Source organism: Juglans microcarpa x Juglans regia, chromosome 3S (assembly GCF_004785595.1).
Source record: "Juglans microcarpa x Juglans regia isolate MS1-56 chromosome 3S, Jm3101_v1.0, whole genome shotgun sequence".
Taxonomy (NCBI): domain Eukaryota; kingdom Viridiplantae; phylum Streptophyta; class Magnoliopsida; order Fagales; family Juglandaceae; genus Juglans; species Juglans microcarpa x Juglans regia.
In genome coordinates, this window is record NC_054599.1 from 4,926,813 (window position 1) to 4,947,732 (window position 20,920).

Below are 20,920 nucleotides of genomic sequence, written 5' to 3' on the forward strand. Positions count from 1 at the left end.
AAAAAATTACCCAACTGTTCGTGCAAACAGAAGGCATGCTTGGTAATAAAATAATAATAATTTATTTGTATTAAAAAAACCTTTATTACATTAAATTGCCTATAGACTGATCATGTAATAATTGAATCCCTATCATGACTTTGACAATTGAGATTGTTTTGCCCCTTTGCATGTTAAATTATCATTTCTCACCTTTCACGTGAACATGTAATTTATTATTTTTATCTTTTTATATATATTTAAATAAAAAAAAAATTATATATTAGTATGTGATATAATTATAAATAAAATAAGATTTAGAAGATTTTCAAAATTTCTTTTTATGCAGAAGAGTTTTGCTACTTATCATTCTTACATATTATACTTATTTTTAAATTTTATTCTTTATAAACTAATTGATTTTTTTTTACTTCTCATCTATACATCACAGTGACTATATATTTGGTAAGAGAAAAAAATAAAAAAATAAAAAAATAATATTTAGTATGTATTGTGAGAATGATGAGTAGAATTTTTCTATGTAAATATGTACTAATTATTAATTAATTGAAAGTTTGTGATACAGAATTCCTGATCTCCGAGGGCGGGAACAAGGCAGCTCCCGTTTTCAAATCTAAAGAGAGCTGAAAAAGTCAGCATTTGAGATCATTCTTTTCCTCTCACCTTTGAATTTCACGGTTCACCTCCACAAATCAGCTCCTCTTCTCGTTTTTAGAAAAGAAAGAAATAAAAAGGTAAAGTGAAAAACAAGGAAATCTGCTACTCTGTTTGTTTGTTTGTTTGTTCGTTCTTTGTTTTATATATCTGATTAATCGCTGACGTTCCACAGATTTTTACAGAGTTATTTTGTTGGTATTATATATCAATCATATTTCTGCAATCTTGCATATCAAGTCTGAACTGAACCCATTAAACTTCTTTTGTTTTCATTCGTTGATGGCTGGCTCCAGTCTAATCTCCAGGTTGCTTTGGTCTCCCAGTCAAAGGTATTTGATCCGGATCTTGCTCTTCTAATTGGTTCTTTTTGTTTTTTTTTTAAATACATAAAATTATTGATTTGCTATTATTTATCGCTTCTTGGGAAAAAGTTAGTTGGGTTTTGTGCTTTGATGGGTCACTCATCTTTAGGATCTTTTAGACGGGAAATTCGTACCATCCCCTGTTTTAGCTTTGAATTCTCTCTCTCTCATATGTGTTGGAAAATTTTAGTAGTTTTTTCAGCGGGGAAGTTCTCATTTCGTAATTCAGATACTCAGTTTGTGTTGATTTTGAAGCTTGTGGGGGTTTCAGAAACCACCAAGGTGTTGAATGTGAATAAAAGGTGCAAACTAATCCGTCTTCTGAATGTATTTGTGTCTTCTGTCCTTTACTCTTAAGCTATCATTTGGCTTTTTAACTAAGAGAAACCGATTTTGGTTCTTTGGATGTCATATACTTTTTGTTGTTAGAGTTGGATGGTAACTGGATTGGATTTGAAGCAAAGCTGAAAGAATCATAAGCCAAGTCATCTTTTTGTATAATTTTTTTTTTGGAGTTTGTTGAAGCGGATGTACATTTCTGCTTTTTAAAGGCTTGAACAGTCTGGTGGTAGCTTTGTTACTTAACAACGAGGAATAGTGTTGCAATTGAATACCCACTAGATTGTTCTGTTCTCTGCATATCACTGCAATTTTGGGGAGGATTTTAAGATAGTTTTTTTGGTGACCTCTCGACAAATGGTGTAAATGTGTGTGCAGATGAACACTCAGTGAAGTGCTCGTTGGTGTTGGACTATTTCGCAATGGAAAAGAGGAAATGGTTGTGGAAGAGGAAGCCTTCTGACAAAAGTCCATTTGAAAGTGAGAGTTCGCGGTCGATATCTTCGCATTCAGAGAGATACTCTGATGATCCGGTATGACACAGAATTCCTCGCAAAAAATAGAATGGGTTAAATTGTGACTTCTCGGACGGTTTCTTTTGCTGCCTTTTAACTGACTATTTTTTTTTTTGCAGTGCTTTTTAACTGACTAAATAATTAATAATGATCCCAAAATACCATCTATTTCTGCATTCTTCCCCCATTTTTTTTGTTGGAAACTTGGTTGTAACGCCCTCTTACTCAAGTACTAGCATTGGTTTCTCCATTGGTTTCTCTATATGCATAATAAAAATACATCTTTTAGAAATTATTTTGCGTATAGAAAAAAAACTCCTGCATTAGATTATGCATCTTTGAGTCAAATAATAATAAAATATTATGATTTATTTTTTTCCTAAAATTCAATCCCTTGGTGAAGAGAGAGAGAGAGAGAGAGGGGGAGGAGAGAGAAAATAATAAAATAAAATTTGGAGAGTAAACAGTGCATCAAATTTTTAGAAATACTGTTTATAACTATGCAAATTTTTGAATATACATAATCCAATGCAGCCCAATTTAAGGTCATATTATGCAAATATGTAGATGCATAATCCAATTCTAGTGCTCTCCTATGATGCTAATATCATTTATATCATAGCTTAAAGAACAAAAATTTTTTGTAAACCAAAAGCCTGAGCAGACCTTAATTGATAAACTTCAGCAACATACCATCATGTTACAATTCATAGAAGGAAACCTAATTACTATACTTCCTAAAAACATTATAATAAACACAAAACCCCCATTGTGCTACAAACACTGACTAAATTATATAGTAAGTAGAACCAAATTAACAAGACATGTAGCCACCTAAAGCTTGTATGCTCGAATGTCAAAATTAGGGAATGAATGCTCGTATTTTCTAGGATGACAAGCATTTGCACGAATTCTCCTTTGGGATGACAATTATTCAATAGAAGTGAAGTTGAAGTTAATCCCAGATGCATTCTTGGCAATGTCTGCTCCTGTACATCACCTCCATGATATAGGCAGGATCCATGACCTTATCACAGCACTGGCAGTATAAATAGTAACTGGATTTGAAACTCACAACTATACATGCTTACAATAATGAAACAGCCACCCTAATCCCAGCTGTTATAAAATTACATTTGCATATTGCTTCCTGATTTGTAGCTCTAATAGAAACCTGTGTTCTTCCCTTTTGCCAACATAGAATGGAATTATGGGCATTTTGGAGCTATTGCATGAGGTTGTCATATTGTTTTCATGCATTTTGATCATTGTTTTATCCATAATCAACTCATTGAATCAGGAGGCATTTGAGTCATCTCCTAGTCACGACACTCAATCACCTGAAGTCACATCAAAAGCTATGGAAAGTGCTGAAGATGTTAGTGGCGCTTCATCAAAGAAAGATGTTAATGATAGTATTCAAAGCCTGACAGAGAAGTTATCAGCTGCTTTAGTAAATGTTATTGCCAAAGAAGACTTGGTGAAGCAACATGCAAAAGTTGCAGAAGAAGCTGTTGCTGGTAGTACTCCCACATACAATGCTAGGGAACGTCTCCCATTTCTTATTCTAAGAACAACCAATCACAACGCCATGTTTCGTTGCAGCACTTTTAGTTGAAATAGATTTTCTCTCTTAATGTTTCAAACTAAGCTTGCATGAATTGGAAGTCTGCCCGATAAGTTTTTCAATCTCAACCAAACATGGTAATGATTGATGTATTCTTTTCATCTGTAATAATATTTCTCACAGTTCAATATATCATTCTAGGATGGGAGAAGGCTGAAAATGAAGTGGTGGTCCTAAAGCAACAACTTGAATATTCAGTTCGGAAAAACTCAGTTCTTGAAGATCGGGCGAGCCATCTTGATGGGGCCCTCAAAGAACTTGTTCGGCAGCTAAGACAAACAAGGGAGGAACAGGAGCAAATGATTCACGAAGCTGTGATGATGAAAACCCGCGAGTGGGAAACCACTAAACTCAAACTTGAGAGCCAGCTTCATGAGCTCCAAAGCAACACTGAAGTGGCTAAATCTGGATCTCATGCAAATGTGGATCCTGATATTTGCCAGAAACTTGAATATTTGGAGAAGGAGAACTCAGCTCTCAAACTTGAGCTCCAATCACAATCTGAAGAGTTGGAAATCAGGACGATCGAGTGGGACTTGAGTACCCAAGCAGCTGAGATGGCCAGCAAGCAACATTTAGAGAGCATAAAGAAGGTGGCCAAGCTTGAGGCTGAGTGCCGGAAGCTTAAATCAATGCCTTGTAAATCATTCAGGGTTAATGATCATAAATCCACTCTTGCCTCCTCTATTTGTGTTGAATCCCTAGCAGATAGTCAGTCAGAGAGTGGAGAGAGGCTCAGCTTGGGAGAGATTGATACTCGCAAAATGAGTAGTTCAGAGTCAAATAAGAGTGAACATAGTTGCTCGGACTCATGGGCATCTGCCCCGATTTCTGAACTTGATCAGTTCAAAAATGACAAGACTGTTAAAAGAAATATCCAAGCCTGTTCTGTTCAAATTGATCTCATGGACGATTTTCTTGAGATGGAACGACTTGCTGCACTACCCGAAACCAAAAGTGAAAGCCATGGTTTTGCACCAATTGTTTCCAATCAATCCAGTAATGGAGAAAGCTCCCTAAGAACTGAACTAGAAGCCCTGACTCGTCAGAAAGCTGAATTAGAAGAGAAGCTAGGGAAGGTGGAAGCACAGAAAGCTGACCTGGAGAGTGCTCTATCCACAAGTCAAGACCGTATTGAGGTATCCCGGCTTCAGCTGAGGGAGGCAGAACTAAAGCTGGAGGAGTTGCAAACAGAGCTGAACATCGTGAAAGAAACCAAGCAAGTTGTTGAGTCTAGACTCATTAGCATGGAAGCAGAAGCAAGGACCATGTCAGCAAAAGTTGACGCTTTAGAAGTAGAGGTTCAGAAAGAGAGGACTTTGTCAGCAGAAATTGCAGCCAAGTGTCGAAAATCAGAGGAAGAGCTATCACGGGAGAGGCAGGAAATTGAACTTCAGAAAACTACAAGCTCGAATGGTGAATTGAAGATAAAACAGGTCAGTCATCATGAACTTTTGTTATATACTATGTATGTGTTGCTTATTTGAACTTCTATCATTTTCTGTTGTTTGCTGGTTATGAGCAATGTATGGAAAGAAATATTATGTTTCTTTATATATAACGATCCTGAGGATTTTGTCTAAATCAGGAGGACATAGCTGTAGCTACTGGAAAACTTGCAGAGTGCCGTAAAACAATAGCATCTCTTGGGAATCAGCTGAAATCTCTAGCAACACTGGAGGACTTCCTGATTGATACTGCCAACATATCAGAGCTTTCTGCGGGTGCATCCGTGATATCTAAAGCTGACGGAGAATTGTGGAAATTTCATTGTAATGAAACATTTTTACCTAAAAGAGATTCTTATTCTTCACGAATGGCCGATGAAAGTTCTGGTCCTTTAGTAAATAAAAATGAAGAGAACTCCCCACCATTTTCATCTTCAGCAACTTCAGCTGCTGCATCGTCAATTCATGTCATTTCTGAGAAGAATCGAAATGGGTTTGCGAAGTTCTTCTCACGTACGAAGAGTGGGATAATTTAGTGAGGATGTACAAAACAAGGAGTAAATGGTTTCTCAGTTGTAAACAGAGAATTCTGGACTCTTTTTCATTTGAAAGCTGAGGATTACATGCCGTTTAATCGGCAGCAAAAGAGTTTGCTCCATTTCCTTTTCACATGAATGGGGATCTTTGCAATCTGAAATGCCAAGCAAGTCCTCTGTAATGTTTTGTTTAATGAAATGCTCATTAGAACGAGATTCTGATTCTTCACGAATGGAAGATGGTGGGAATACATCTCCATTTTCAAAACTAAATAGAGCTGAAAAAGTGGGCATGTGAGGGATTACTCTCTAGTCTTTGACTTCTCCATTTCCTTGTTTTGGGCTTTCCGCAGATCTTTCGAAACTCCTCCAACCTCTGACTTCTCCTGCTCTTTTGGAAATAAAAAAACTGTATTGAGTCTCTCCAAACTGACTGCATGCTACACCAGTTCGTGGTTCTGTTTTTACGTTGCAGAAAATTGCAATCACCGGCGAAGAAAAGACATACATACTAATGTTTACCTAAGAGTTGACGTGCGTTTCCAATAACATATATGAACAAAAAACAAAAAAAGTCTTGCAGCGCTGTGCGTATATTCCATTCAAATATCAATTCAGACATTGGAAGAAAGCGCAAACGTACATATACTCTTTACATATGTGAAAGTATGGGAAAATCATGCCTCCTACATATTTATTGCGATCAAAGTGAAGTGACCATGCATGGTTGAATCGCTGAAGCTTCTTCGTTCAGCAATAGTAGCAAGGAAATATGGAAAAGATGCAACAACAGCAGAGCAGCGCCATACTGCAAAAAGCAAAAAACTGTCAATTTTCTCCCTCTACCAAATCCGTATTCTTTTATAAAAATGCCATTCATTTTATAACAGAACTATGAAAAAGGTTGTCTATACTACATGTTTTGCCAAATTAAAATGAACAACAAACATTAACAATATCGATCAATGGAACCCCATGATCTATAGAAAATATTCAAAACAAGCAGTCCAACTATCTAGTTTTCAGTGCTCGGCAATTATAGTAGGACTGCGAGAGAGAGAGAGAGAGAGAGAGATACCAGCTCTCGAGTAAACCCGTTTCTTGTTTTTGAGTCACGTAGACGTACTCTACTTGTGGCGTTGAATTGTTATTCATTTGGATACTGACCGGTGGTGGAGGATATACCGGTGGTGGTAGATATACTGGTGGTGGAGGATAGGCAACATAATTTGGATTCCCTGCGAGTATAAAAACCATCGTACTATCAATTACCATTAAACAAAATAAACCCATCAATCATGATTGCCAGCAATTCTCCGATTGAAATATTTTCTATAATTTGAATAGAGATAAAGATACTACGTAAATTCTGTAATATTTATTAATATAATGGATTTGTGTGCTATATCTGTTCGAATTGTAAAAATATTGAAAGCAGAAAATAGTAAAAAATCTAGATTAACCCATCACTGCACAGATAAATTCAAGAAGATATAGCACACGTACACTGAGGAGGAGGAACACCAACAGGAGGCTGTTGAGGAACACCAACATGAGGCTGTTGAGGAACACCAACAAAATCAGGCTGTTGCTGGTCGTAATAATTCATGATGATGACGATATCTCTTCAGAATATATTCTCTAGCTGCACGCTGTACAAAAGATTTGAGAACAAGCTGCTGGGTACGTGGGAAGGAGCCATGGAGATTGAGGATGCTTTTTATAGATATAGAAAGGCATCAAGCTTAAGCCAGCAAGCTGAGTGTGGAACCTGAAATATCATGTGTTTTGTTAAGTGGCGAAATGGACAAACAAGCTCCTCGGAGAAAGTGAGGGACATCACCACATCAGCATCCATCCAAACTTGTTCGCATCGCATTGAAACCGATTAAACTGAAGCGCGTCTGCAACTTTGTTAACATCAAATATGTATGTGTACACACACACACAACACAGAATATTATAGACATCGGCCATTAAAGCAATGCTCAAGGTATCTAAGTAGCATATATATAAAAAAGTATTTCACAGTTATCTCGACTCAACATGAATTGAGGCCTAAAGAAAACAACTAAAATTGAGGCTTTTTAAAATTTAATATGATAATATAATAAAAATATGATTTTTAAGCTTAAAACAAACGCATAATAAGCCATTGGAGCCGACGGCAAAAGCTCATCTGCTATTCCATGACTCATGTGTTTATGATAATTAATGTTGAGTACTTCTCGATGTTTTATACAATGTTAGATAGATCCTAGCATTGTTTCCCTGCCAAATATTTATAAAAGTTATTTTACTTATAAAAAAAAAAAAAAGTGTTAAGTTATTTTATAAAAATATTTCCCATTCAAAACATGGTTGCAAAAAAAAAAAAAAAAACTTGTCTATCATCGGGGCGGAACTACTAAGAGGCTTGGGGGGCTTTGCCCCTCAAATTTTTTAAAATTTGATAAAAATTAAGTTTTGAAATGTGTTTTAGATTATATAAAAATTAGTATTTAGCCCCCTAAATCTATTTATTTATGACTTGGTCCCCCAAATCAGATTTTCTGGTTCCGCCCGTCTATCGTTACACTTTCTCCATTAATGAGAACAGGAGTTTTACATACTGTTTCTATGTCTGCAACTAATGCAAAGAAAGCCATGGCACCAAATCTTAGAAGTTCCATATCTCAAAGCAATGTTCTTATATCCAGAAGGCCAGCCAGCATCTACCTCTGACGCCCGAAACAATAAAAAAGAGAACTGATCGAAAAGAAAAAGGGTGGGGTTAATTTTTACCCACATTATGTACTCTTTTATGATGCCACTACTTGCAATTATTCTCCAGGAAAATCGATTTTTTATTCTTTGAGAGAGATTTTGGCGATGCTTTAAATCGAAAGAGTGCCTGTATCATGTGATCATGTTAGCTCTCGGACTTTGAATCCAGCGAATGGTTTGAACCCCGGTGGGACCTTCTGTGCCTGCTTGTTTGATTTCATAATCATTCTTAACTTATCTCATCTAATTATTATAATTTTTTTAAATTCTCATACAAAATAAAACAAACAATTTAACTTTTTCAAATTCTAAAATAAAAATAATATTAAAAATATATATTCTAATAATATTTTATTCAACTTTCAACTCAACTTATCTACAAAAACAAACAAGAGCTAGTTTTAAAATAATCATTCTTGAACAGATCTAGAGGCTAGAGCAGCAAAGCAGTGTATCATTTGTTCCGTTTCTTTTTCACTTCCTATTCCCTTTAACAAGATCAACTATCAAATCATTTGCCAACCATCGTATTGTACTTCAAATCACTGTTTTCACATGTCTAATATAATATCATACATTGGTGTTTTTTGTTACTGTGAAGTTCATTTTTTGCAAACAATTTCTCGAACAAAAAGAATATAACGAATGATAGAACATAAAAATACAGTTACAACTCTTTCTAGCCTTCCTTCTCTCCTTCATGACGGCGACGACCATTCCCTCGGTGATTTCTCTCTCTCCTGAAAGCATTATAAAGATCAATGCCAAGAAAAACATTAAGTAAATTCATTCCAGCCATCCCAAATAAGGCAAGCGGCAGCTCGACACCCTGTCCAAACTTATCAGCATCTCTAAGGAGCTTGACGGTGATGAGCACGTGAGATACCAGCCGTGCTACAACGAAAGTGATCCAATTAAGAACCCATTCTAACCTCACAATTCTGCTCTTGGCATCACGAATACCAGCCATTCTTCGCACTTTCCTCACGTGCAGAAATATAGAATGCAGCTGTATCATCAGAAGAAATAGGACCTTTAGTTACATCAAACAAATTCTGCACAATATTTGGCTTAAGATTATAAATTTGGACAATATCATTGATCTGAGACTTAATTTCAATTTGAAGTTGCCTTAATACTTTTGTTAACTGGTTGCTCACTTTCTTTCATCTCATATAGCAAGGGCAGCAAAAACGTATGTCCTCATGAAGAATGCCTCATCCAACTGTACGAATACAAGATTTATTCCAATTGAAGCAATACTTTTTTTTGCAAGTATTGCAATTGAAACAATTGGAGCCAGTATTCCCTAAATTTCCACAGTTTCCACAGTGTAGAGGTCAAGCATCTCATTTATATTAGCATGCCACGAATTCATTTGAATTTCAAATAAGCACAACCTTTGATAGCATACAAGGATAATGAAATGGATCATAACTTCAAAGCCGTAACCGCTTGAAGATGTCCTAATCCCATAACAAGTCATCCAAGGCTTCAGACCTTAAGGCACATTTCACACCGTTCAATAAAGTCTTCATGAAAACCTAATGTTTAAATTCTCTAGGTTTTGATGTTATAAAAATGTTTACAAAAGTGGGGGAAAATGAAGTACAGCCTTTACCTCTAGGCTTGGTTAACTGAGAATTTTACATTTTATAACTTATACAGATGGCAGACTGTGCAGAACCCAAACACTGCATACGCACCGCAATAAAAATTTCTAAAATATTAAGGCTCATTCATCTGTTTAAGCAAACACTTCATCATAAATAAATTTGATTCTCATCCTAGGCATAAGCAAACATAGAGGATCATACCTCACAAATGAGAGTGAGAATGAGGTAGTTGATGGTGACATTTCGATATAAAGCAAGAGAAAAGCAGATCAGGAGTATCAGATGATGGACTAAGATGGCAGGGATCCAACCATTGTATAACCGGTAATGCAGCATATCCCACTGATCATATGCAAAGTAACCGCATGAGAAGCACAAAGTGGGATATGCCCACGGCCAAGTTCCCCCAAACAATTGTGAGTGATCAAACATCCCGTACGATCCATTTTTCAACCACTCATTAACCAAAATGAATACCACTGCACAAGAAGTGAACAAAAGTTGAAGTTACAACAATACAAAGGCATGACGACCCAAATTAAGAAGTGAAAATGTATAAGACAACCTAACTTGCAGTAGAATATTTAAGTCTATGCAATTGTAAGAACAAAAAGGCAATGACGACCTTTCAGAAAAAGTCAGTAGAGACCACATATCAGGACAAAGGAAACTTTAGAAAGTAAATGAAAATGAATAACAACTATTATGTTATATACCACAAATCAGGAAACGGATGAAACTTTTTATTTGAAGGACAAACTAATTTTTTTTATCGGTAAATAAGATTTTATTAATTGTAGGAATAAGAATAGCCCAAGTACACGGGTCAGAGCAACGCCTAGGGACAACCTAATTTTCGGTCTAACAAATCAGTTCAAGCTTTGACGATTTTTCCTAAAATTCCTAGTCAACTAACTTTAACACATGAAGATAAAAATTTGTATAGGTATGAGACCTACATATGTGGATATCTAATGGAAACGCACACACATGGATCATAAAACTACGACAAGTGATAACCCATATCTTCACACCTAACAGCCACGCATGAGCACACAATATATAATTACTATTATTTTTTCCTGCCTGGCCTCCAAATTACTGGAATAATTTTCAGTTTTCTAGAAGTAGCTACCGAAGTGGTCAGAACAATAATCCGTGTACACTGAACAGGGATGATTAATGCATCCTGCAGACTTTAGTTTCCCATTCAAACTCTACAAGCCGAACATCATTTATCAGTACCTTTCGGGCATACTATCAATAAAAAGTAATTCCTCACAAGCTGAAAATACCAAGAGAAAAGCCAAAAAAAATTCAAGATATGGAAAGAGTTCTAGAATTGGAAACAAATAGAAAGTGAATCGGGGGAAAAGAACAAACCAGAGGCGGCGGTGATTGATGAGTGGAGGAGAGAGACGGAAGTATTGACGAAGAGAGGATCCGGAGAGAAGCAAAAGCTGATGATCCAGTTGGCCGTTTGAAAAAAGCAACAGCCAGCGAGGATACTGAGGAGCTCCTTCCGCTTGTTGAATACTACTTCGAACAAAACCGAAACGAACCACAGCACCAGGGTAGCCAAGAAGAAGATCTCCGCCTTGTTCTCATCTCGTACTCTTCTATCCATTACTCTCTGATACTATACTCTCTCGCAGTCTCTAATCTATTGCCTCCGACGGGTTTTTTGAGCCTCAGTGTTTCATGTGGGGATCGAACAAATTTCCATTTCGTTACCGACACAGAGAGAGAGAGAGAGAGTGAGGGAGAGGGGATTCCTTCCTTTACGCGCAAATCATATCTAATGGGTTTTCTTTCTACGGGACCCTCCATCGCCACCCCCGAATGGTGGTTCGACCCGAAAATGGATTTTTCGGGTAAATACCCGATCCCAAAACGAACCGATTGATTTAAGTCTCGTTTGATTATGCAGTATAGAAGAGATAAATTTTTTATTAAAAATTAAATAAAATATTATTAAAATAAAATTTTTAATATAATTTTTATTTAAACTTTAAAAAAATTAAATTATTTATTATATTTTATGTAAAAATTTAAAAAAATTATTGAGATAAAATATTTTGTGTATCCAAGTAATAACCTCGTTAATCCATGAGTACTTCAAAATCTCAAATAGCACCGATAGGCTACACCATAAGAGGAATAAACATAATCCACTCGTACACATTACAATTATTGAACTATACCATCAGAAAATTCTATAAATGAGAGTTTATGTAGTGGTGAGAATTTTTTGGTTCGGTTTGATTTGGACCGGACCAGATTAAAATCAACCGAATTAGATTGTTATAAATTTTTAAAATTTTTTTATATATAATATATTATTTTATATAGTAGTTGTATAAGTTAATTATGTAATTTTTATCTAATTTGTTGTCCTCGATCATATAAAATGTTAAAATAACATATGCTATTAATTAACTAATATATCATATGATAATATATGTTATTATATGTACATACATACTCTATTATTTATACTTAATTAAATTAATTAGGTAATTTTTTTAAAATACCTAAGTTACAAGTAAGTATAAATAATTTATGGATAATTAAATTATTTCATATTCATTAACCATATATTAAATGTTAAAATTTTAATATAGGCCATTATAAATACTAAAGTAAAGTACTAAGTTAATAACTATTAACATCATAGATATAATTATAATTAATTATTTTTTTAATGAGTTAGTTACATAATTCATATTAAAGAGTTCACTTAAATTTAATTTTACTAATTTAATTAATTTTTTGTACCAATTAATTTTCCAAAAAAAAAAAAAAGAAAAGAGAAAAAAATGTTCCTAACTCATATGGGCTGAATTAGATTGACCAGATCGTTAGTTAACGGTCCGGTCTGCTTCCTAGGGGTAATAAGTCCGGTCTAGAAAAATCATAGATCAAAATTTTTAGTCTGTGAACCCCCGAACCGAATCAGACTAGACCGGATCAGACCAGACCAAATTACACTCTTAGTTTTACGTATGTTAACTTTAAGGGTAAAAAGGTAAACATACAAAAAAAAAAAAAAACCCTCACATCTCTCTCTACAATTTCTTAGAGCAATCATCTTAAATTCTTGATCTTGAAGTGTGAAATTTTTTTAGGAGATTCTAGTAGCTTCCTAATTAGAACACTCTCAATAGATTCTTTATCTTATCCTTTAAAGAGCGGTGCTACTCTGTCGCCTGAGTAGCACCGCTCGTTTCTACCGCTCGTTGTTTTTTTTTTTTTTACATTTTTTTAATATATTTAAGTATTTTTAAAAAATAAAAAAGTACTTCAATACACTTAAAATCACTTGCTTAATCACTAAGTCAAAAAAAATATAAAAAAAAAAAATTTTGCAGCGGTACAGTAGAGTGGTACATTTTGGGCGGCATACAAGCTTTTCCCTCCTTTAAAATACATTACCAAAACTCACTTTTTCTATTTTACATACTGACTTTTACAATATGTCATCCATCAACTTATCTATTTTTTTTTCTATATCATTTAAGTATTCTTTTTTATTCTTTTTAAATATTTCATTTCTACCAATAAGTTTACAATATCCATATATTTTCTTATATTTGTAATTTATTTTTATATACAATGTAAAATAATTCAGTCATATACACGTAAAACAAAAATATATAAGCCAAATAAAAATTAGAAATAAAATCAAAATATGAAAAAATTTGTTTAAAAATATTTTCAAGATATTTTTTAGAAGACAAGGAAATATATGTGTTTTAAATGATGAACAATAAAAAGAATTTGTTTACATGATAAAAATCAAAGTAAAAAAAATGAGGGAGTAAATGAAATATCAATAATAATAATAATTTTACAGGATGAACAGTACCCACTACATGTAGTGCGGCGCTGGTTACTGTAACTAATTGTATTTTACAATTCCTTTTACATAATCAGATGAAACTTCTTTTTAGAGTAATTCTTTAAATAATTTATATTTTTTATATAATACAAAAGTTATTGAGAGTGCTTTAAGTGATGTAGAGGTGCAATCACAACAATTTGATTGGATTGTAAGACGAGTAAAGATCCGAATTTACGAGAATTCTGCTCCACTTGTCTTCTTATGAGGAAAAATACTTGAATTGCATCATTTCAAACTGTCATTTCTTTGCGAGCAGGGCGAAGGAAACGCAATATCAGCTCATCCAAATTCGAGAAACCTATGGTATTCCAATGCTCAAGGTTTAAACGAGGCTCTTTTGCTTCAGCTCCAAATTCTGAGCCAAGTAGAAAGATAAATGAGCGAGCAAGTGATAATGGCTTGCAATGAAGATAGCAAAGTGAAGCTAACGATGACACAACTGTCATCCTAGATGAATTGAAAATGAATAAGGTTTTGAAGAAATTATGAAGAAAATAAGACATTAAAATGTTTAATAAATGCAAGTTGGATACAAGTCGATTTCCTTACCCGTTGAAATCGACACTTGCTGGTTAATTAGTGGATTGCCTAAAGCTTGATAAAGAATCGACTTTATCAGGTTGGCATAGTCGGGGGAAGATGGGTTGGGTTTCTTGACAAGCATTCAATTGTTAAATGGAAAAGTTATTCTCATTAGTTACTATTTACTATCTCATAGTACCCTACATCTTATAAAAAAAAAAATTATCAGATCTAAAATGTGAGAGTGAATAATAACTTATATATAGCATTCTTCTTATTACATGGTCACGTATTGTGGTGCTATCGTTAAAGACGATAGTTGGTTGTGGTGCACTGCATGATTTGTTGTTTTGAGTTTTTAGAAGAAGAGACTCATTTTCTTATCCTCAAGATCTATAGTTGAAGAAAGCGTTAAGATAATGAGTCGTGTTAGGCTGCCGCCTAACTTTGGCTGCTGGGCATGTCGCATAGTACAATTTTTTCTTTTTATTTTTTTCATATTTTTTTAATATATTTAAATATTTTTTAAAAAAATACACTAATATATTAAAAATACTTTCTAAATCATCAAATAAAAAAAAATTAAAAAATAAAAATAAAATATATAAACGGTTAAAATGACGGTACAAACTTAAGCCGCAAATTAACATTTTCTCAAGATAATTGGATATACACGGCATCTACTTAGAGAGAAAATCTTCAAATTGGATGCGGTGCCTTTGTGAGTTTTACACCCCCAATGGGAGGTTGACACATCATGATTCTATTATACTTACAGTACACTCACATACAAGTTACAAAGTCCATTTTCCTTTCTCTCAATTCACTGTGTCCCTTTTCCTATCTCACCTTGTCACCCTCTCTCTATCCTCACCATCCCTTGTCTCTCTCAGGCGCCTCTCTCTCTCTCTCTCTCTCTCTCTTAACAGTACCGAAAGTCACTGAAACTCATATTTTTTTTTTCTTTGCAACTCATGTTTAGTAGCTACTGATATTTGAAATTGAAATTCATCGAAGTCCGGCCTCTATGAAATTCATGTTTAGAAGCTATTAATATCTTTTGAAGGATTTTTCAATTGAGTTTTAGTGTTCATAATCCAATACACCACACACTACATTTATTTTTATTTTTTATTTTATTCTTTTTAAACTAATTGAATTCTTCTGCTCATCGTCTATATAACACACATTTGACAAGAGAAAAAAATAAAAAAATAAAAAATTATATGTGGTGTGTAGTGTGAAGATAATGAGTAGAATTTTTTTTTTTTTTAATTCACTTAGTTCAGGTTTAACTCCTAAAGCATTTGTCAAAAAAATACCATTTAGAATTTGGGGCGGAGGACCTTTGGTGGTGGTTTAGCAGCATTATAACAAGCAGAATGGGCAAATACAACTCAGAAACTGTGATGGTTCACAAAATATTGTGAAATCCATATCGTAACTAGCAATAGAAAATGAAGAAAGAAAATACCTGCAGCGGGCCGTCGAATCTGGTTTGCAAGAATGCCAAAAGGAACTACAAAGAAATAAAAGAACTGAGAAGGAAGAAAGGAATTAAACGCAGGCTGATAGTAGACTGTTATTCACTGCATCAGATGTATTCTTAGAAATTATGAGAGGTTTACGTGTCAGCCTCCCATTGGTTGGTGTCAAAAGCTCATACTGACTGCATCCTCTCCGAAGAGGCACTCTATAAAGTGTCCCTCTACCCAAGTATCTTACCTTAAGTGTGGGGTTCAATTTTTATTTTTTTAAGTTTATGATATATTGGGATGACATTTGTGGTTTGGGGGAGTGATATCTTGCAGAAACATTGTTATATATGATAAGGATAAAGTAAACACTTTTATAATTATTTTACAAGTCTGAATTTTTGCAAACTATAATTATATACTCCCCCAAGCCTGCAACCCTATCTCCTATATCTTATTTGCTGACAACTTAGGTGAGATTTGAATAGTAAATTGAGATAAAAATTAAATAAAATATTATTTTTATAATAATACTATTATTTTTTTATTTAAAAAAGTTGAATTATTTATTATATTGTGTAACAAAACTTCATATTTGGCTGAATTCTTAAGCATGTTTTTCATTTCATTGATGGTTGAATTTATACATGAATGTAAGGAATAAAACGGTTAAAATATGCTAACAACTGTGGTTCCGTATTTTTCGGATTTCCTTTTTTGGTTCCATTGTGAGTTTCCATACCTAGGGTTTTTTCATGGCGGCTTCCGTCGACCCACTGGTGGGTCCTACACCAGTGGGGTCTCTTTCTATGGGTGGTGCGGGTCCCATTTGGTATGCCCATGTAGTTTTACGTGCGCCTTCCTCTTCTTCTTCGTATAAGCTTCCTATGCGGTATCCTGTGGACGTGGATGGGGAAGTTGGTTTCATTTTTTCCGAGGTAGAAATGAACAAAGCGGTGGAGGATTTTCGTTATGCTTTGGTCTTAAAGTTTTTACGATCCAGGCCTTCCATTGATGTGATCAGACGTTCCATAATTAAATCGTGGGGTCATTCAAAGATACCGATCATTAGTTTCATGGATGAGTTTTATGTGTTGGTTCAGATGTCTAATGAGAGGGATTTTATGCATGGATGGGCAAGGGAGGGTAGGATTTTGGCTAGAAATTCTTTTTGGCTCTTCCGTTGGACAAAGGAATTCAGCCTAAAGCAAGAGCCATCTTTGGCTCCACAATGGATTTTCTTTCCCGGTCTTTCGATGCATATGTATAGACCAGACTGTTTACAGATCCTTGCAACTCGGTTTGGGAGGTATTGGGATCTGACAATGCAACTCTCAATAGAACTCGGGCTACGGGTGCTAGGGTGTGTGTGGAGATGGATTTATTGGTAGAACAGGTGGATCGGTTCCCTATTGTTGTCTCTACTAATCATAAAATATGGCAGGAGGTACGGTTTGAAAAATAAGGATTTTACTGTGAAAAGTGCCATCGTCAAGGGCATTCAAAGGTGGTTTGCCGAGCAGGGGAAAAGAAACAGGTTAGTGATAGTAAGGGTAAAAGAAAAGAACGTAATGGTAATGGCATTTTGCAAAAAGTCTAGCGTGTTCAGTCAGAACAGGATAAAGATAACTCAACCAAGGAGGTGATGGGGCAGGAGGTTCTAGAGGACCCAAAGGAAAAATGTAGAGAGGATACTATACCAGAGAGTGGCCTTGAAGAGAATCAGAAGGATACTGAACCAGAGAGTGGTCCTGAAGAGAATCGGAAGGAAGCTACTATGGTTTCTGATTTGGCAATAGTGCCTGTGGGTGCGGAGGTCTTTCAGAATGTGTTGGAAGAGGGGGAAGTAGTGCTTGAAGAGGAGAAATCTCTTGTTGTATCAGGGCTTGTGCAGGAGACCAGCTTAGAGGGAAATCATGTGGGTGAGCCGTTTGATGTGTCTATTGAGAATACACGGGTTGAGCAAGGCAGTGACGACCAGTGTGTGGGTGTAGTGGAGACTGATATTTTTTTCAGAGAAGGTTCTATTGTGGTGCGAGATCAATTGCCACGAAATCATGATATGGTTTCAGAAATTCTGGAGCTGGAGTGTAGAATGCCGATTTTGCATGGACCTGTTGATGTTGCACCTGATCGTGAGGAGGAGATCAATGTGCTGGAAAAAATTCCGTTAGAAAAAGGCTATTGCTCGGATAAGGAGTTGACAGTTCCAGGTGAAGTTTTGCAGGAAGCTGGTGGGTCAAGTGTGAAGAAGTCCCAAAGGGTGATCACCCGATGTTCCAAACTAAATTTATGATTGATACAATTTTAGTGTGGAACGTGCGGGGACTGGGTACATCAAAGAATCGGTTAAAGAAAATTGTTAGAAAATTGTTGCCTTCTATAGTGGTTATTGCTGAGCCTTTCGCTGAGGCGAACATGATGCTTTCGTGGGTGAAATTTTTGAATTTTCCTAAGTTCTGTGCAAATGAATCAATGGGGGGTAAAATATGGATCTTTTGGACTGAGGAGTTGCACTTTGAGATATCCTATATGTCTAACCAACTTATCTCGGGAAGTTTTAGTTCGGTAGAGCAAAGTTTATTGGTTTCTTTTGTTTATGAAAAATGTCGTCAATCTGAGCGTCGGGAACTTTGGAAGGATCTGCAGCTTGCCCAAAGGGAGGATGTTCCGTGGCTAGTGGCAGGTGATTTTAATATTATACGGTCAGATTCTGAACGTATAGGTGGGAATCCAAGGCCTTTATCGGCTATGGAAGAGTTTAATTGTTGTTTGGATAATTGTGGCCTTATGGAACTTGGTGCTAATGGGAGGAAAATGTCCTGGTGCAATGGTCATAATGAGTCAACCAGAAGCTGGGCAAAGTTGGATCGAACTCTATCAAATACGAATTTGCTTCAGGAATTTCCGGCTACACATTTTGAGTATGGAAAAAGGAAATCTTTGGATCATAATCCGATGATCATTCGGTTTCAAAAGGGAATATCTAGATATGGTCCATCGCCCCTCCGTTTTCAAAATATGTGGTGCACCCATCCTTCTTTTCGGGAATGCGTTGGGGGTGCATGGAGAGCGGATACGCACGGCACGGGGCTAATTCGGTTAGCGGCAAAGTTGAAAAGAGCGAAAGTGGCAATTCAGACCTGGAACCAGCAGGTATTTGGGCGTGTTGAACATTCCATTAAGCGACTAGAGGAGAGAATAGAAATCTGGAAGCCCAACTTCAGGAAGGGTACACGCCAGAATTAGAGGAAGATTTTTTTCTTACCAAAATTGAGCTAGATGCTTGGGAGAGGCGCGAGGAAATTCGTATTGCTCAGCAGGCCAAGAAGAGATGGTTGGAGGAGGGGGACTAGAATACAAAATTTTTTCATGCTTCTGTGAATCAAAAAAGGAAGAAGTCGTTTATATCCACGATGAATCCACGATGAAACTGGCAGATGGGGAAGTGTTGGAGTCTCCAGAAGAAGTTCATGATGGCGCGGTTAGGTATTTCAAAACCTTTTTAACAGGTGCTGGGCCTACTGGTGATGCTTGTCTTGATGATCTTATTTTTCCTATCATTTCTGAGGAGGAGAATTTGGAGCTATGTTGTGCCCTTACAGAGATCGAGGAAGTTCTTTCACGGCTCATAAAAAAGAATTTTGCTGATGGTAAGATAGGGGCTTTCCACCATCACAGAGGGGTGCCCTTAGTTTCTCATTTGCTCTATGTGGATGACCTGTTAATTTTTGCAAATGGTAAGAAGGGGTCTATTCGCATGATTTTAAAAACTCTTAAGTAGTATGAGGAGTGGTCGGGTCAAATTATTAATAAAGAGAAATCGAGTATTTTTCTTTCAAAGAGACTTGGTTATGCTAGGCGGTGCAGTTTATTAAGATTGACAGGGTTTGCAGAGGAGGTATTTCTTACCACCTATCTGGGTGCTCCTTTGGTAACAGGAAGACTCAAGGCACGGACTTTAGAGCCGCTTATAAACAAAATTCAGAACAAAGTGGCTGGGTGGAAGTTTAAGCTGTTATCGCAAGGCAATCGGCTCATTTTAATTAAACATGTTTTGTCCTCGATGGCGTCCCACCAATTGGCGATGAAGTTTGCTTGGCGTATGATGACAGTGGATAATTTATGGACCCAGTTTTTTAAAACCAAGTATTTAAAAGAAGGCAAACACTTGAGGGACGTAAATCCAGATAAAGGGACTAGGTTTTGGCATTCTATTATCCGTGTTCTTCCTAAAGTTCTAGAGCATGTTCGATTTCGAATCAAGGAAGGTAAGGTTTCCTTTTGGTATGATCGGTGGCTAGCCTCGGGTCCTTTATGCGCACAAAGTCAGGAAATTAGAAATCATAAAATGGAGGTTAGAGAGCTTTGGGATCGAGATGGGTGGAAGGTTGATATGCTAGTGGAGTTGTTGGGTGCAGAACAGGCTAATGTAGTGATGCGATCTAGTGTATCCTGCACGGAGGGCATGGATATCCCCATTTGGGAACCATCAAGTGATGGAAAATTTACTACGGTAAGTGCATGGGAGGCTATACGTGTTCGTCTCGGTATTTAAATGGTTTTGGCATCCCCTGCTTCCTAAGTGTGCGTCTATTTGCATGTGGAAATCTTGGTTTGCTTGTCACCCAGTTGATATGCGTATACAAGAAGTGGGAATTCAGTTGGCATCGAGGTGTAACTGTTGTCAGTATGGTAAACTTGAATCGTTGGATCATGTTCTATGAACGGGTTCTTTTGCTCAGGAGGTATGGAGGAAAGCAGGGGTAGCTTTGGGTGTTAATTGTATGGCCACTAACTCTTAGAAGGCTAGAATTACAGTGTGGTTCAACTGCGCACGGCATGCTTCACAATATGGAACACTGGTTGGTCTCCCTTCGTGTTTGATCACTTGGAAGCTATGGCAGCGCCGATGCAAGGCTCGGATGGAATCAGTTTATGAAACGACAAATGATATTTGGATGGGTATCAAATATAGGTTACGTATTATGTTGGACAATATGACTAAATTTGCTCCTCCCTTGCGAACGGAGATGAGTTTTATTCGTGCTATGGAGATCACGCCGAAGCTTGTTATTAAGTGTCCTCCTTCTGTAGTGCCATGGAATAAACTTGGGCATGGATGAGTTAAACTTAATGTTGATGGAAGTTGT

At 36.2% G+C, this 20,920-nt stretch overlaps 3 protein-coding genes across 5 annotated transcripts; 1 reads left to right on the plus strand and 2 right to left on the minus strand.

The window, feature by feature from the left end:
- Window positions 1–627: 627 nt before the first annotated feature.
- Window positions 628–5,678, plus strand: LOC121258858 (filament-like plant protein). 3 transcript variants are annotated; one of them, XM_041160385.1, is made up of 6 exons: window positions 628–734; window positions 951–986; window positions 1,737–1,891; window positions 3,174–3,393; window positions 3,642–4,936; window positions 5,089–5,678. In XM_041160385.1, the coding sequence occupies exons 3-6, from the start codon at window positions 1,781–1,783 to the stop codon at window positions 5,482–5,484; spliced, it is 2,022 nt and encodes a 673-aa protein (XP_041016319.1). In that variant the 5' UTR covers window positions 628–734; window positions 951–986; window positions 1,737–1,780; the 3' UTR covers window positions 5,485–5,678. The 3 variants fall into 3 exon arrangements, with proteins under 3 accessions (XP_041016319.1, XP_041016320.1, XP_041016321.1); XM_041160386.1 differs by lacking the exon at window positions 628–734 and having other exon boundaries at window positions 762–986; XM_041160387.1 differs by lacking the exons at window positions 628–734; window positions 951–986 and adding an exon at window positions 1,037–1,321.
- Window positions 5,679–6,061: 383 nt separating this feature from the next.
- Window positions 6,062–7,344, minus strand: LOC121256914 (cysteine-rich and transmembrane domain-containing protein WIH1-like). Its single transcript, XM_041157707.1, has 3 exons — window positions 6,991–7,344; window positions 6,563–6,722; window positions 6,062–6,292 (listed from the first exon to the last, which is right to left on the minus strand). Exons 1-3 carry the CDS (start codon window positions 7,091–7,093, stop codon window positions 6,235–6,237), a joined length of 321 nt encoding a protein of 106 aa, XP_041013641.1. The 5' UTR covers window positions 7,094–7,344; the 3' UTR covers window positions 6,062–6,234.
- A 1,426-nt stretch (window positions 7,345–8,770) lies between these two features.
- On the minus strand, window positions 8,771–11,666 carry LOC121258168 (TLC domain-containing protein 2). The gene is made up of 3 exons (XM_041159555.1): window positions 11,250–11,666; window positions 10,068–10,345; window positions 8,771–9,259 (listed from the first exon to the last, which is right to left on the minus strand). The coding sequence occupies exons 1-3, from the start codon at window positions 11,491–11,493 to the stop codon at window positions 8,930–8,932; spliced, it is 852 nt and encodes a 283-aa protein (XP_041015489.1). The 5' UTR covers window positions 11,494–11,666; the 3' UTR covers window positions 8,771–8,929.
- Between the last annotated feature and the right edge of the window lie 9,254 nt (window positions 11,667–20,920).

What these genes read in the sequence shown, in the direction of transcription:
- LOC121258858 (XM_041160385.1), top strand. Translation starts at nt 1,781, where the DNA reads ATGGAAAAGAGGAAATGGTTGTGGAAGAGGAAGCCTTCTGACAAAAGT. An exon ending in AGAGATACTCTGATGATCCG is followed by an intron (nt 1,892 to 3,173) that starts GTATGACACAGA and finishes TCATTGAATCAG; the next exon opens with GAGGCATTTGAGTCATCTCC. An exon ending in GTGAATTGAAGATAAAACAG is followed by an intron (nt 4,937 to 5,088) that starts GTCAGTCATCAT and finishes TGTCTAAATCAG; the next exon opens with GAGGACATAGCTGTAGCTAC.
- LOC121256914 (XM_041157707.1), bottom strand. Translation starts at nt 7,093, where the DNA reads ATGAATTATTACGACCAGCAACAGCCTGATTTTGTTGGTGTTCCTCAA. An exon ending in TGGTGTTCCTCCTCCTCAGT is followed by an intron (nt 6,723 to 6,990) that starts GTACGTGTGCTA and finishes TTATACTCGCAG; the next exon opens with GGAATCCAAATTATGTTGCC. An exon ending in ACGGGTTTACTCGAGAGCTG is followed by an intron (nt 6,293 to 6,562) that starts GTATCTCTCTCT and finishes TGCTTTTTGCAG; the next exon opens with TATGGCGCTGCTCTGCTGTT.
- LOC121258168 (XM_041159555.1), bottom strand. Translation starts at nt 11,493, where the DNA reads ATGGATAGAAGAGTACGAGATGAGAACAAGGCGGAGATCTTCTTCTTG. An exon ending in ATCAATCACCGCCGCCTCTG is followed by an intron (nt 10,346 to 11,249) that starts GTTTGTTCTTTT and finishes CTTCTTGTGCAG; the next exon opens with TGGTATTCATTTTGGTTAAT. An exon ending in TTCTCACTCTCATTTGTGAG is followed by an intron (nt 9,260 to 10,067) that starts GTATGATCCTCT and finishes CTGATGATACAG; the next exon opens with CTGCATTCTATATTTCTGCA.